At 45.8% G+C, this 14,021-nt stretch overlaps 1 protein-coding gene across 2 annotated transcripts in view; it reads right to left on the reverse strand.

Annotated features, from left to right (window-relative positions):
* Positions 1–3,695: 3,695 nt before the first annotated feature.
* The window catches only part of RCSD1 (RCSD domain containing 1), a 72,821-nt gene continuing 62,495 nt past the window's right edge, over positions 3,696–14,021 (reverse strand). For both annotated transcript variants that reach the window (XM_043450145.1, XM_043450136.1), the window contains 3 exons: positions 13,552–13,755; positions 10,858–11,490; positions 3,696–5,598 (listed from right to left, as the gene is read on the reverse strand). In XM_043450145.1, coding sequence (XP_043306080.1) covers positions 5,566–5,598; positions 10,858–11,490; positions 13,552–13,755 — 870 coding nt within the window. In that variant the 3' untranslated portion in view covers positions 3,696–5,565. The remainder of the gene's footprint in view (positions 5,599–10,857; positions 11,491–13,551; positions 13,756–14,021) is intronic.

The following is a 14,021-nucleotide window of genomic DNA, read 5'->3' on the forward strand; positions in this document are numbered from 1 at the left end:
AAGCAACAGTTAGAACCGGACAGACTCTAGCAACAGTTAGAACAACAGACTGGTTCCAAATTGGGAAAGGAGTACGTCAAGGCTGTATATTGTCACCCTGCTTATTTAACTTATCTGCAGAGTACATCATGAGAAATGCTGGGCTGGATGAAGCACAAGCTGGAATCAAGACTGGAGGGAGAAATATCAATAACCTCAGATATGCAGATGGCACCACCCTTATGGCGGAAAGGGAAGAACTAAAAAGTCTCTGGATGAAAGTGAAAGAGGAGAGTGAAAAACCTGGCTTAAAACTCAGCATTCAAAAAACAAAGATCATGTCACCCAGTCCCATCACTTCATGGCAAATAGATGGGGAAACAATCACACTTTATTTTCTTGGGCTCCAAAATCACTGCAGATGGTGACTGCAGCCATGAAATTAAAAGACGCTTGCTCCTTGGAAGAAAAGCAATGACAAACCTAGATAGGGTATTAAAAAACAGAGACATTACTTTGCCAATAAAGGTCCATCTAGGTTTTTCCAGTAGTCATGTATGGATGTGAGAGTTGGACCATAGAGAAAGCTGAGCACCGAAGAATTGATGCTTTTGAACTGTGGTGTTGAAGACTCTTGAGAGTCCCTTGGACTGCAAGGAGATCCAACCAGTCCATCCTAAAGGAAATCAGTCCTGAATATTCATTGGAAGGACTGATGCTGAAGCTGAAACTCCAATACTTTGGCCACCTGATTCGAAGAACTAACACATTGCAAAAGACCCTGATGCTGAGAAAGATTGAAGGCAGGAAGAGAAGGGGACAACAGAGGACGAAATGATTGGATGGCATCATCTACTCGATGGACATGAGTTTAAGCAAGCTCCAGGAGTTGGTCATGGGCAGGGAAGCCTGGCATGCTGCAGTCCATGGGGTTGCAAAGAGTGGGACACGACTGAGCGACTGAACTGACTGAGCCACTAAGGAAACCCAACTGACATTATGAAAGTGAAATTGTTTGTTGCTCAGTCCTGTCCCAGTCTGAGACGCCATGGACGTAGACTGCGAGGCTCCTCTGGCCATGGAATTCTCCAGCCAAGAACGCTTGAGTGGGTTGCCATGCCCTTCTCCAGGAGATCTTCCCAACCCAATGATTGAACCTGGGTCTCCTGCTTTGCAGGCAGGTTCTTTACCATCTGAGCCACCTGGGAAGCAACTGACATTATAGGTTTCTCTAAATACACGTAATTTTTTCAAAACTTCACATACAACTACACCATCAAGGGCCAGAGTCATTACTGACAAGAGTCCCCATGAGGAATCCTAGCCCATTTCAACCTCTTCTTTCTACATCTTGTTTCCCTCATAGCATCTCCTTGACTGTGCCAGGGTGTTACAGGTCCCATGGAGAGCCCAGAACTTTCCAAGAGGAGTCAAGAATTCTCTTTGTTCCTGTTTTTGAAGTGGGTGGCTCCCTTTATAATGGGAGGCATTTAACAAATTCATCATCTCCTTTTTCTCTGAGGAGGATCAAAGAACCACAGTTTCCTGCCCCATTTGACTGCAGTTGTGGCTTCTCCAGAATTCCCACAGCTCTCCTTGACTCTGAGGGCAGAGCTGGAGTAATGGTTTTCTCAGCCTCCACAGCCACTCTGACCATGACGTCACTGGGCCTGCCTTACTCTAAGCAGGACTGGGAAGTCAGGAAAGCGTGGAAACTGCTCCTAGACGTTCATGTACTCTGCTGTTCTTTTTCAATCCCTTCTAGAAGGTTTTCTAGAACAAACTCAATTCAAGATGTGATGACAAAGGTCTAAAATATTCTCTTTCTCAGGATATGCATTTTGACTGGGAAGACTAGCGGCAGTGGAATCAGTTGCTAATTAAATCATTTCAGGCATCTGGTACCAGCGAGGGCATCGGGCAGTGATAAATGTTGAGGATAATCCTATTCCAGTCTGAAATCAGCTCAATCATTCCTTACTTAATAAGTATTTATTGAGCACCTATAATACATGAGGCACTGGCACAATGAACAACATAGACACTGACTTAACCCATTGGAGCTCCGGACTGGCTCTGGACACAGCAAACATCACATAAAAAATGAGACTGATTTTCTTTGGTGGCTTCTGAAAACCAATTCTGTTTTATTTGAGTAGCACTTAAATTTTGCTCAGACTCTGTTTTGTTTTTCGTTTTTGCCTACCCAGCATCATTTCTTTTAGTAACAGTACTCTGGTTTAACCTTGAGACACCCTGTTACTTCCATTCACAGTCCTGGAAGATGACAGAACTAACTCACCTAGCCCCTAACTGCAGGAGAGAGCATGTGACCAAGGACTGGCCCATGTGATCGCTGTATCTCCTTGTTCATAACGTGGATGTGTGATGCCCATGGAGCCTACAGAAAACCTTTGTAGGATTTTCCCTACAGTTATTAGGAGACAATAAACTCTTTCTATTGGGTTTGCAGGCTGGGAAGAGCCTACTTGAGACTATGGTCAACAGAAGAGAGCAGAGGCCAGTAATAGAGATTTCTGACATTGCTTAATTGATTGTATTCAGGTCTGTCCATGGATTGTCAATGTATATTATTCAGTGTATAGGCAAATAGAGAAAGGAAGGGGGCGGGGTGGGGAGGGGGAGAGAGAGAGACTCATAGACATAGCTGTTTTGTATCAGCCAGTTTGAGTTCCTTTCATTAGCAGCCAAAGGTCCTCATTCATTCAACTGCATTAAACTTTTATACCTCTAAGAGCACTTAATCAAAAGATGATGATGAACTATTTGTCCATGCACTCCTTTATTCCATTATCTAACATATATTAATGATTAGTCAATTGGTCACAAGCCAAAACTGGTCTGGCAAACTGGATCCTGTTCAGGGTGACCTCAGTGAAGATAGTGGAGTCCCGAGTCTCCCGGGTTTTTGTGGTCATAGCCGGTTGGTTACCTAAGGATACGTGCCGCTCAAACAGCATCACAGTGCCCTTTTCATATTCCTTCAAAACAGTCAGGTTTTTTTCATGCTCCCTCTCTGGAGAAAGGAGAAACACAGTTTAAAATTCAAGCTGGACTACAAAGGAATTGGAAGAATGATTCTGACTCTTTTCTTCAACCTTGTAGCTGTGAAGAAACAGTGTTTTCCTTCAACCTATTAACGGAGCCTGAATGAAAGAATGTCTTCCTGGCCTGGTGATGACTCTGTTCCACCTAAAACACGAATGGATTTCTTTAATCCCCAGTGTGAAGTCCTAGTCTCAGTTAAGGTGATGCATTGCTGAACCACAGTGTTTCGAGAAGAGAGAGCATTAAACACCCAGGCTGCAGCACCAACAAGAAACAGGGTCCTGCGTACGCTTCATGAATTCCCCACCAGGAGTCACCAATAACAATGCCTGGGAATAGGGTCTCTATGTTCTCGCAAAACAGATCAAATATGTGATTAACAGGGAACTGGTGAGGCTTTTGATACCATCACACATGCTCCTCAGTGTCACATTCTTGTCATTTTTATTGCTTCTTCATCTGCTACTCTAAGGTATGTAAGATAGAGTTTTATTTTTACATTCACATCCCATCTATTCCATGCCTCTCTCTCGTAAGGAAGAGTGGCAGATTTCCCCTTTGACCACACACACCCTCAGCCAAGGTCACATTCTCAGATCTTGTGCCTAGATATGTGCATGTATATATAAACAACCCAAAGACGTATATAAATAAATCCATGTATTGTTTAGGGGGTATACATCTCTGTCAAGAGATTAGATAGGTAGATAGACAGATGATAGATAGTATATAGATCTCAAAATAACTGACACACATATCTCCCAAACTCTGCTAAAATACAAAACTTATTATAGTATCAGTCTTCACTAGATTACAAGATTTAGAAGCTACATTCAATTTAAAAATAGCTTTTGAAAAAATGTATATATCAAATATTAATACTATTCTGGAGTTAGAAAAACTGTAATGAGGTGATAAAAACTGAGGTACCAGTGGTGAGATAAGGCCTTTTAGTCTGGGAAACTACTTTTTGAAGTCAGAGTAGATCGAGTATGGTCTAAGAGACCTCCAGAAAAACAACTGCTCCAACTACCAAATCTGCATGTTGAGATACTGAAACAAATCTGAGTAAGGAGCAACACTAAAGATTAAAATTTTATTTGGATGAGCATCTTTCAGCAGGAGTGTGTGAAGGGGGAAGAGGGTATGTTAAGAAAAGGGTAGTCAGGCCCCCTGTTCCTAGCGAAGCTTCCTGCACTCTCTTAACAGAACGTTAAAGCAAGAGCTATTCAGGGAGAACAGACCAAAGACCCACTCCATCCCTCCTGAGTCAGGGAGGAGACCCTGGGTTTCCATTCAAGTCAGGGAAGGATGTCCTTATTATGTGGGTTGCACATCATGATGCCCAGTGCACTTCCCAGGAGATAGCTAATTCAGGCTCGTGGCTCCCCTACTGGAAGCACAAATTTCATCTTCCCAGGATAAACCAGAGGGCAGGAACTGCTCAGGTATCACTGCTCTTCTTTCAGGAAGAGGAAATGAAGTGCAGACCTGTGAAACCTCTTGACATTCTGCCTCCCCAAAGGAGGCGCTGCCTGCCTCTGCCTCCTTGTCCTGAGCTGAAAACTCCCAACTAGAGAATCACCAGATGGGAAAGCTCCTGGTAAATTACCAGATGGGATAGCTCCAAATGGGGAGCTGCCCTGGTGGCTCAGACAGTAAAGCTGTCTGCTTGCAATGCTGGAGACCCGGGTTCAATCCCTGGGTCAGGAAGATTCCCTGAAGAAGGAAATAGCAACCAACTCCAGTACTCTTGCCTGGAAAATTCTATGGATGGAGGAACCTCATAGGCTACAGTCCATGGGATCACAGAGAGTCTGACACGACTGAGAGACTTTGCTTTCACTTTCAAAGCTCCTGTTGCTGAAACAGACACATATTTTTAAATGTTTCAATAATTATCTCTTCTAGTCCAGTGTTTTCAAAATTGGTTGACCAGTCAAATTTGACCAAGCTGAAAGGTTGTTTCAGGGTCTCCGTACAATTTCAGGTCTTCTGTAACTTACAGGATGTATATTTCCAGTGATCCTACTTTGATTCTAGCCACCTGAAATGAGTTTTTACTTCCATTTGAGACCTGTGAAAACTTAGGAATAATAAAAAGGCTATCACTTTATATAAACACAATCTGATTAGGTAAATGCCAGTCCAGTTCTGAGGTCAGCTGTAGGGATAGGTGGGTGTGGATCTGGGCCCCACAGGTTGACCAGTATCCCTGGGGAGTTGTCACTACAGCAAGTTGTTTTAAATAAGTTTTCTTAAAAAAAAAAAACAAACAAAAAAACAAAACCAAAAACAGTCCATCAAGTGACACAAACTGATGAGTCTTCTGCCCTCAGATGCCCTCCCCGTCTGCAGCGGTGTGGAGGTTGGGGATGGCACCCTGGGTCTTCAGGCGGACTTCAGCCCCTCAGCCCCTCGTGTCCTGCAATGGCTTCCTTTGCTGCTACGATGATCCTTGCTGCTACTTTCAAAGACACGGCTCCAGCAGCTGCATCACTAGGTACGATGTGCTTTTCACAGTTTAGTGTCCTGGACAGGGGTGTTATCCTGACAGCAAAAGAGGAAGGAATAAATTAGGAGGAGAGGAGGGAAATCTGGACACTCAGCTTGTCTTCCTGGGGGTGCTAAGTCAGGTAACAATAGTGATAATAATGCTATGTGACACAGTTTTTCACACTCATCAACATATTTACTCCTCACAAAAGCAGTATGAGCTTGGAACTTCTGTCTGCTCTCCTTATAGGTGGGTTAATTAAGGCACAGAGAAGTCAAGTGACTTCCCCTAGGTCATACAGCTAGCAAGTGGGGGAGTCAGGATTTCCCCGGGATCAGAGCTTGGGCTCTCAACAAGGACATTGCCTTTTCCTTGATGCTTGGCCTCCCATGTCCTCACTGCCCTAGCTTCTCCCCTCATCACTCACTCCCGTTAATTTCATCATCCTGAAACACTGCTTAAGAATCAAAGAGAAAGAGGAAAAGTACCTCATGAGCAGGAATGTATATGGCTAAACAGGAGTTTCAGGTTTGGTTGAAAGTGACTGAAGAGACAAAGCAAGCAGCAGTCTGGTTTTGGGAGTGTGGAATGAGGAACTGCTGGCCTGTGGGGGCGTGGCTGGGGCCATGTGGGGGCGTGGCTGGGGCCATGTGGGGGCGTGGCCGGGGCCATGTGGGGGCGTGGCTGGGGCCATGTGGGGGCGTGGCTGGGGCCATGTGAGAGCGGGGCTGGCCCTAAACTAACTGTCAGGAGTGGCCAGGAGGTGATGGGGAGGGCCAGCTGCAGGAGTCACTGATGCTGCCGGGAGGCCGAGAAGGGGCCAGGGCAGCCCGGCCAGACAGAGGTTAAAGGACGGAGGTGGTTTCTAGGGTGGGTTGCCAGCATCAGCTGTTTCAGAGAGGTGAGGATGACAAGAGCAGAGACATGTCAGGTCTTTGGTGGCTGGGAGGGCATGACTGAGCTTCAAAGTCATTGGTGAGAGTGAGGGTCAGAGAGCAAAGTTGAGAGATTTATCTTTAGGATTAGAGATAAATGTTTGTAGGCAGAAAGGGGCGAGCTAGTGAGGTGCTGGAAATACAGACGAGTCACCGAACAGGAAAATCTTGGTCTAACCCCCTCGCTGAAAAGGCACACGTATGCTCTACAAATATCTTATAGAAAAGTCCAGAAAACGATTGAGACAGCAGACAAGGGGGGTCGTCTTATCATGGATAAAGGGCCTCTCCTTGGATTCACAGGGAAAAGAGACTCTTTGAGGGTATGAGGCAGGTGACAAACAGGCTGGTCTTCCTTTTGGGTAAACAGGAGATGAGGTCATTTGCAAAGCAGGAGAGGAAGAGGCAGGCAGTGAGTTGGGGGAACGGGGATGAAAACAGGATGATACAAAAGCAGTAAAAGGGTGTCCCAGCGGAGGATGGATATGGTTCAGCCAGGTTGGTAAGAGTTTATAACAGATCCAGGCAGCATGGTTTTGTGAACTCCACCAATGACATTCACAAGTCTTGACAAAGAAGGTGGGTGTGAGAGTGACTGGACTTCGGGGATTAATATAGAAAATCAGAGCAGTTCCATGGTGAAACCAAGATTAAGGTGCAGAAGGACAACAAAAACATGCAGAAGGACAGCTCATAAGTGACTCTCTCCAAGAAGGGGCAGGAATTGTCCAAAGTCACAGAGCTCAAGTTGACACAAAGGATACCAGCTCTACTCATCAGAATAAACTGCTTCACAAAAGAACCTCTGTAAAAATCCAGATAATTTACTTAATCTGGGAGGGGGACTGCTTCTAACTCTCTTTTGGTCTTCTCAAGTCTGGTCAAGGTAGAACCAAAATACCTCAGAATTTCCCGGGGAAGACAAGTGTGAGGCAGGCCCTTGGGTCACAGGCTTCCCCAGGGATACCATACCTGCCCCAGGTCTTTCCTGGATCAGGCAGAGGCAGCTTGAACTAAAGAAACACTTTCCAACACTGCCCCCCCGCCCAACCTCCGCTTCTAACCCCCATCTTCTTTGATTGGTAGAAATATATTGATCAGATCAACTACATAAGAATATGCTCAATGTCAAAGACTGTCAAGAGGAAGGGATAAGTATATGCAGGAACTTAAAAAATATATCTTTGTCCAGAATAACTGCAACTGAGCCCATCAAGCCCAAATAGGACTGAAAATATGAACACTGAGTGATTTATGGTGATTATGCCTACTAAAGAGAAGGCACAAAGAGAAAGATGAGGATAGAGATTCAAAATTCATTCTCACAGATAACAAAAATTTACTGTATAACACAAGGAACTATATCTGATATCTTGTAATAACCTATAATAGAAAAGAATGAATATGTATAATCAAATCACTTTGCTGTACCCCTGAAACTAGCACAATACTGTAAATCAGTTTAAAAAAATCCATCCTCCATACTCCCATGTTGCTAGAATCTTTAAAATGAGAATTTGTTCTGTGCACTATGTAATAAAAATTAGAGTTTACCCAGTAATTTTAGATACAGGTCAGTTGGAGAATGATTCTAACATTTATTAATTTAGTTTATTAATTAATTGCCATTAATAAAATAGGCAAAATAGGAGAAAGTCTTTGCTATGTCTGCCAGCTTCTATTTTAAAATTATACTAGGAATCTATAGGCCATACCTTTTGTTTTCCTTACCAAATTTTGCCAATTCTTTAAGAAGAGTGGATACACTGAAAAGTCCCAGTGAATAGCATATTATTACTGGTCTGATGCAAGGGAAAAAGGGGAAGTTTGGATGTACAGTTTCTGGAAAAGACATTATTTTCAACTGAGTCTTTTTTTGTTCACTTGGCACCTCACACACATACTCATATTTATCCCTGTATATTAAAGAATTTAACATACTAAATCCTCAAGAATTTTTTCAAGAATTTATCATTCTTCAATTAAAATCTCCTTGGGAGTGGATGTGTGTTTGTGGCCAACACACACACACACTATAAGTAGTACAGTGTTCTGCACACAGTGAGGATGTGACACATGCAATTAAATGAGAAATGAGATGCTGTTAAGCTCCTGTAAAGAGGCAGCACCTCGCATTTAAGTAATAAGAAAATGAAAATAGTGTCTTGAAAATCAAAAAGCCAAAAATTTTAAAGTATTACTATTGAAGAAAGAACATTCAAAAGTTACATTAGGATCTGGAGTATAAAAACACAACCACAAAAAAGGAGGGCTGGAAGGTATGCACGCCAGGCCTATGCAATCTGGGCACAGTCCTAAACGACAGCTCTCAGATGGCACTTGAGAGCTACAGGCTGAGTCTGTTCAACCAATTTTGTGCTTATAAATTATTTCACCTAGTTGCTTCAAGAATCTAGATATTAACCACTGGAAAAACCAAACCAAACCAAACACACTGGCAGGCTTGGGGTACAGAGAAGGTGAGCGTCAGGGGGAGCTCAGCAGGGGCCCCCACGCAGAGAAGGGCCTCACAGAGGGTTTGGAATCTGTGTTTTGAGCGCCCTGGAAGCCATGGAACAAGGGCGAGCAGAAGTGAGTGAGTTGTCTTCCTCCAAAGATATGCCCAATCCTAACCCCCAGTCCATGTGCATGTGACCTTATTTGGAAAGGGGATCTTTGTAGAAGTACTTAAGGATCTCAAGAGAGATCATTCTAGACTTAGGGTGGGCCCACATCCAATGACTGGGGTCCTTATAAGAGAGGGGAGAGGGAGTTTTGAGGTGCACAGAGACAGACCATGTGAAGACAGGGTCAGAGGTTGGGGTGATAAGTCTACAAACCTGGGAATGCCAAGAATTGCTAGCAACCATCAGAAGCTGGAAGAGGCAAGAGAGGATTCTCAGGGTTGCCAGCAGTCACAGAAGTTAGAGAAAAAAGTTAGAGAAAGGCATGGAGCAGACTCATCCTCCAAGCATCCATAAGGAAGCAACCCTAAAATACCCTGCTTTTGGAGTTCTGGCCTCCAGAACTGTGAGACAATACATTTGTATTGTTTTTAAGCTGCCAATTTGTGGTAATTTGTTATGGCAGCCCTAAGGACATGAGTAATTTTAGAAATTACTAACATTTAGAGTAAACACACAAGCACACCTCTTTGGTTGCTGTACAGAGAATGGACTATGTAGGCAGAAAAAATGGAAGCAGGAAGCCAGATAAGAGGCTAATGCAGTCAGAGGCTGATGGTGGCTTGAGTGAATGAATGAACTAATACAAAGGGAAGGGGAAACACTGGAGGGTGACTTTGTTGATGAGATTGTCAGGGGTGGTGGTAGGGGATGGGACACAGAACTTTTCTTGTGGAAGCCTGGTCTTGCTCCTGAGGCATAGGTAGGTGAGGTCAAGGTAGGCTTCCTGGGAGTGGTAGAAGGAGCCAGGTGAATAAATGCAGGTCCAGCAGGAAGGAAGGGACTGAGGCACTCCCCCCACCCATGTGTAGTAGGTATCTAACCCCTGTGCATGAATAGGTGAAACATAAAATGTAGTGAAGCCGCTCAGTCGTGTCTAACTCTTTGCGACCCCATGGGCTGTAGCCTACCAGGCTCCTCCATCCATGGGATTTTCCAGGCAAGAGTACTGGAGTGGGTTGCCATTTCCTTCTCCAGGGGATCTTCCTGACCCAGGGATCGAACCCAGGTCTCCTGCATTGTAGGCAGATGCTTTTACTGTCTGAGCCACCAGGGAAGTCACATAGATGGAACATAAAGCCTCCTCTATTCATTTTGTGTGCTTTCTTTTTTAAAAATTATTTTATTTTCAATTGGAGTATAGTTTTGTATTAAAAATTTTTTATTCTATTTTTTTTTTATTGTAGTCACAAAACCTCCTTTAAAGGCCCAAATCAAAAGCTGCCTTCACCCTGAAGCTGCACCGGCACTCCACATACAAACTGTTTCCCCGACTTGTGCTCCAGACTTCCCTAGGACAAGCCTGCCTTCTTTACTGCACCCTAAGGAATGGCTGGTCTCAGGCGCTAGCCTGTGAGTTTTCTATGGAAGGAGTACCTCCTTTGCTCTCGGAATCCACCACAGCAATGAGCCCAGGCCCAGACACTACACCAAGAGGCCTCGATGTGTGGGTCTCAGTCACACCTAGACAGATGCCAGGGCTGCGGGGCAGTGAGAGGCAGAGCAATGGACACACTTCCCTTTCCGGTTGCTCCCCATCACGACAGCCGGTCTCAATCCAGCACCCGTCTTACTGCACAGCTGGCTGACTGGTGACAGATACAAGGGACAGGGCATGGGAAAAGGGGTGCGCTGGCCCTGCCCTGTCCTGGGGGTTGGGAGTGGGGTGGGAGGGACAAGGCAGGGCGCCCACCTCTGTCCTGGGGACCTCGCCGCTGGTGTCCGGCTGGGTGTGGCCAGAGTCGGGGCAGCCTGGCTTGAGGCTGGCCCCCTCATCTTGCTTTTCCTCGCTGGTCCCCTGCTCTGGGCTGTGGCCGCCCGCCCCTCCTCCAGGAGGGGGTTGAGGGGTCTCCTCCTCTACGGCTCCCTCCTCCAGCCCCTTTGTGTCTTGGCTGCTTTGTCCAGGTGCCTCCTCGTCACTGGCCACCCTCTCCTTCACCTCTGCAGGCTCTTCTGTCTGCTCTCCAGCCGGTCTCTCCTCTGTGGGGCTTCCACACCCATCCTCCACCTCTGAGCTGGAGGCTTGGGCTGGATGCTGGCCAGCCCCCTCCTCGGAGCCCCCCACAATCTTCTCCGGCTCCTGGGCTTCCCCCAAGGCTCTGCTCTTCTCCTCCAGCTTCCCTGCCCCGCTGGACGTCCTCCGCAGAGCAGGGGATCCTGGGGCTTTGCTCTTGGCCGGGAACACTTCGTCCCCGTTCTCTTCCTTGGCACCATTCTCCTGGGAAGGCTCCAGGGCCCTGAACTCCCCCAGTTCCCCACAGTCTGACTGGGACCTCCGGAATCTCCGGGAAGGAGGGCGCCTTTTTATGGAGCCCCTTGTCCGCACCTGGAAGAAAGTGTTAAGCAATATACATCTGTGAAAAAGGCCAAGGCGAGGACGCATGTTCTTTCAAATGCCAGTTTCACAAGCCCCACCTGAGGATCATTTGATTTCCCATGAGGATGTAGCACTGTTTGCTATTTATTATAGGTCGAGCCCTATGGGTATATGGTATTATATGGTAACCTGCAGAATTTTTTTTGTGTGGGTAAAGATAAAAATGCTTTCTATCCAATAAGAAAAGATAGCCTAGGATTTTATTGTTCTATAAAACATCAATCAGTTTGGTGTCTAACTTAGCAATTTTATTCTAACATTTGTTCTATTTAATTGCCTATAAATAACCAGTTCTTTGAGATTTATCAACTTATAGATTTCCTCATAAATTAACAAGTTGAACAAAATCACTATTTCATATTAGAGTCATGTTTTAACATTTTGAGGACGCTACTTTGACAAAGGTGAGTAGAAAGTGTGTGAGACTCAGAACTAGGCCTGACCTTGGTCCACTGGACTTTGTCAGAAGTTCAGTGGGCTGTTTATATCAGATGTTCTACTTTATTCACATGATGTGTCCTTTAAACATTAATATGCAAAGTAGGGACTTCTCTGGTAATCCAGCAGTTAAGAATCCCCCCTGCCAATGCAGAGGCACAGGTTTGATCCCTGGTTGGGAAACTGAGATACCACACGCCACGTTACATTTTTGTGTTTGTCAATCCTAGTTTTGTCTCAGTGGTTTAGAGTGAATGCTTGGTTTTAAAAGAGCTTCCCAGAAACTTTGCTGAGCCCACAGTGAGGCTAGCCTGCATACCATCGAGGCCTCAGTCCTCATGGCCTGCAGGGTTCAGAAATAATCCCACCTGCTCCCTTACTGCTGTCACAAGACTAAAGTCCCCAGCATTAGGGTTCTCCCCAGCGTTCCTCTCTGCTCCCAGGGGTCTCTCCATTGTTCTGGGCTGAAGGATCCCCATTCTGTCCCCAGCCAGCAGGCTCAAGCCCACCGCATCACCTTTTTGTTTCCTTGGGCTCTACCTGTTTCTGCATATTTGATCTCTTTTTCTTAGATGGATTCTCTGGAAGGGTCCAGAAGATCCTGCTCGCTCCATCCATAATTCTAAAGTCACGTCCATTTATTAATACCATTTCCTGGCATTGGAGCCCTTTAACTCTTAGCCTCTCCCTGGCTCTGGCCAAATTTGCCAGGTGTATTGTTGGAGTGTATTGGATTGTATGCATCTCTGATTCCCTGATTCTTACCTCCTTCCAGTAGGGCAGGGATTTGATGAAATTACACACAAACCACAGGTAGCATCCACAGAAACAAGCCTTGTTACACATCTTTTTGCAAAGGAAACAGTTTGGATGTTTTTTAACTGGGGTGGGCGTGCAGGCTAAGTCGCTTCAGTCATGTCTGACTCTTGTGACCCTATAGACTGTAGCCCTCCAGGCTCCTCTGCCTGTGGGTTCTCCAGGCAAGAATACTAGAGTGGTTGCCATGTTCTCTTCCAGGGGATCTTCCTGACCCAGGGATCGATTCTGCATCTCCTGCATGGCAGGCAGGTTCTTTACCACTAGCGCCACCTGGGAAGCCCCTTAACCCTAGATGCAAGATGCAACAAACATGACTTGAGCCTATTCTTGGTCACTCAGGAGTGTTTGGATCAAGTCAGAACAGGACAACCTAGTGACCCTGTCCTCCTTTTTGCCGAGTCACTGCTTTTGACATAAGTCTCAGCTGGGGTCAGTTGTGAATTCCCCCCTCTCTCTCCACAAAGGATGGAGAACTCGCTCCCTCCCCATGCCTGCCTTTCAGGTGAGGGGAGCAAGTTACAGGGAGGGGGGATGAGAGAGACAGGCTCGGTAGAGGGTGAGCTTAGTTCAGGGATCACTTGCCAGAAAGAGGAGACGTATCCTTTGTTAAAACGCAGCTCTGACCACAGCTAAGGTGTGTCCTCCTTCCTTCAGGACAACAACAGGGTAGAGATAATTCAGGATTGCCCAGTGCCCACATGTCCACAGACATTATAAACAAAGACATCACAATACTTGGGACCCAGACATTACCTTATTGTAACAGGGCAGATGACTGCCTTCAGGAGGTTGGTCAAAGCTGACGGGCACCTCCTCTGGTTCGCTGGGCCGAGACCGCACTCCAGGGCTGCTGGGGGTAGAAGGCGGGCTGTGAAATGGTGACACCATGGCCTTGAATCCAGGACTCTTGGGAGAGGCCCCAGGAAGCAGGGCTGCTGGATCAAAGGCTAAATTGGCCTGTTGGGAAAGATGAGGAATTTCAGGTAAGGGAAGAGAGAAGATGAAATTTCCTACTCTAGCATGTTGATTTCCTGGCCTTAGAACCGATTGAGACTAGGTACCATGAGGCCTTTCTTATTTCCTAACCAATTATCCATTGTCACAGCACGTCCTGCTCCTGGAAGACCTGCTTACTTTGTCTACCTTCTGCTACCAGGCTTACTCCAGCCTGCATTCCAGAATGCCCAGGAAGTACTGATTTGATCTAACAAAAATGCATTGGA

Source organism: Cervus canadensis, chromosome 2 (genome assembly GCF_019320065.1).
Source record: "Cervus canadensis isolate Bull #8, Minnesota chromosome 2, ASM1932006v1, whole genome shotgun sequence".
Taxonomy (NCBI): domain Eukaryota; kingdom Metazoa; phylum Chordata; class Mammalia; order Artiodactyla; family Cervidae; genus Cervus; species Cervus canadensis.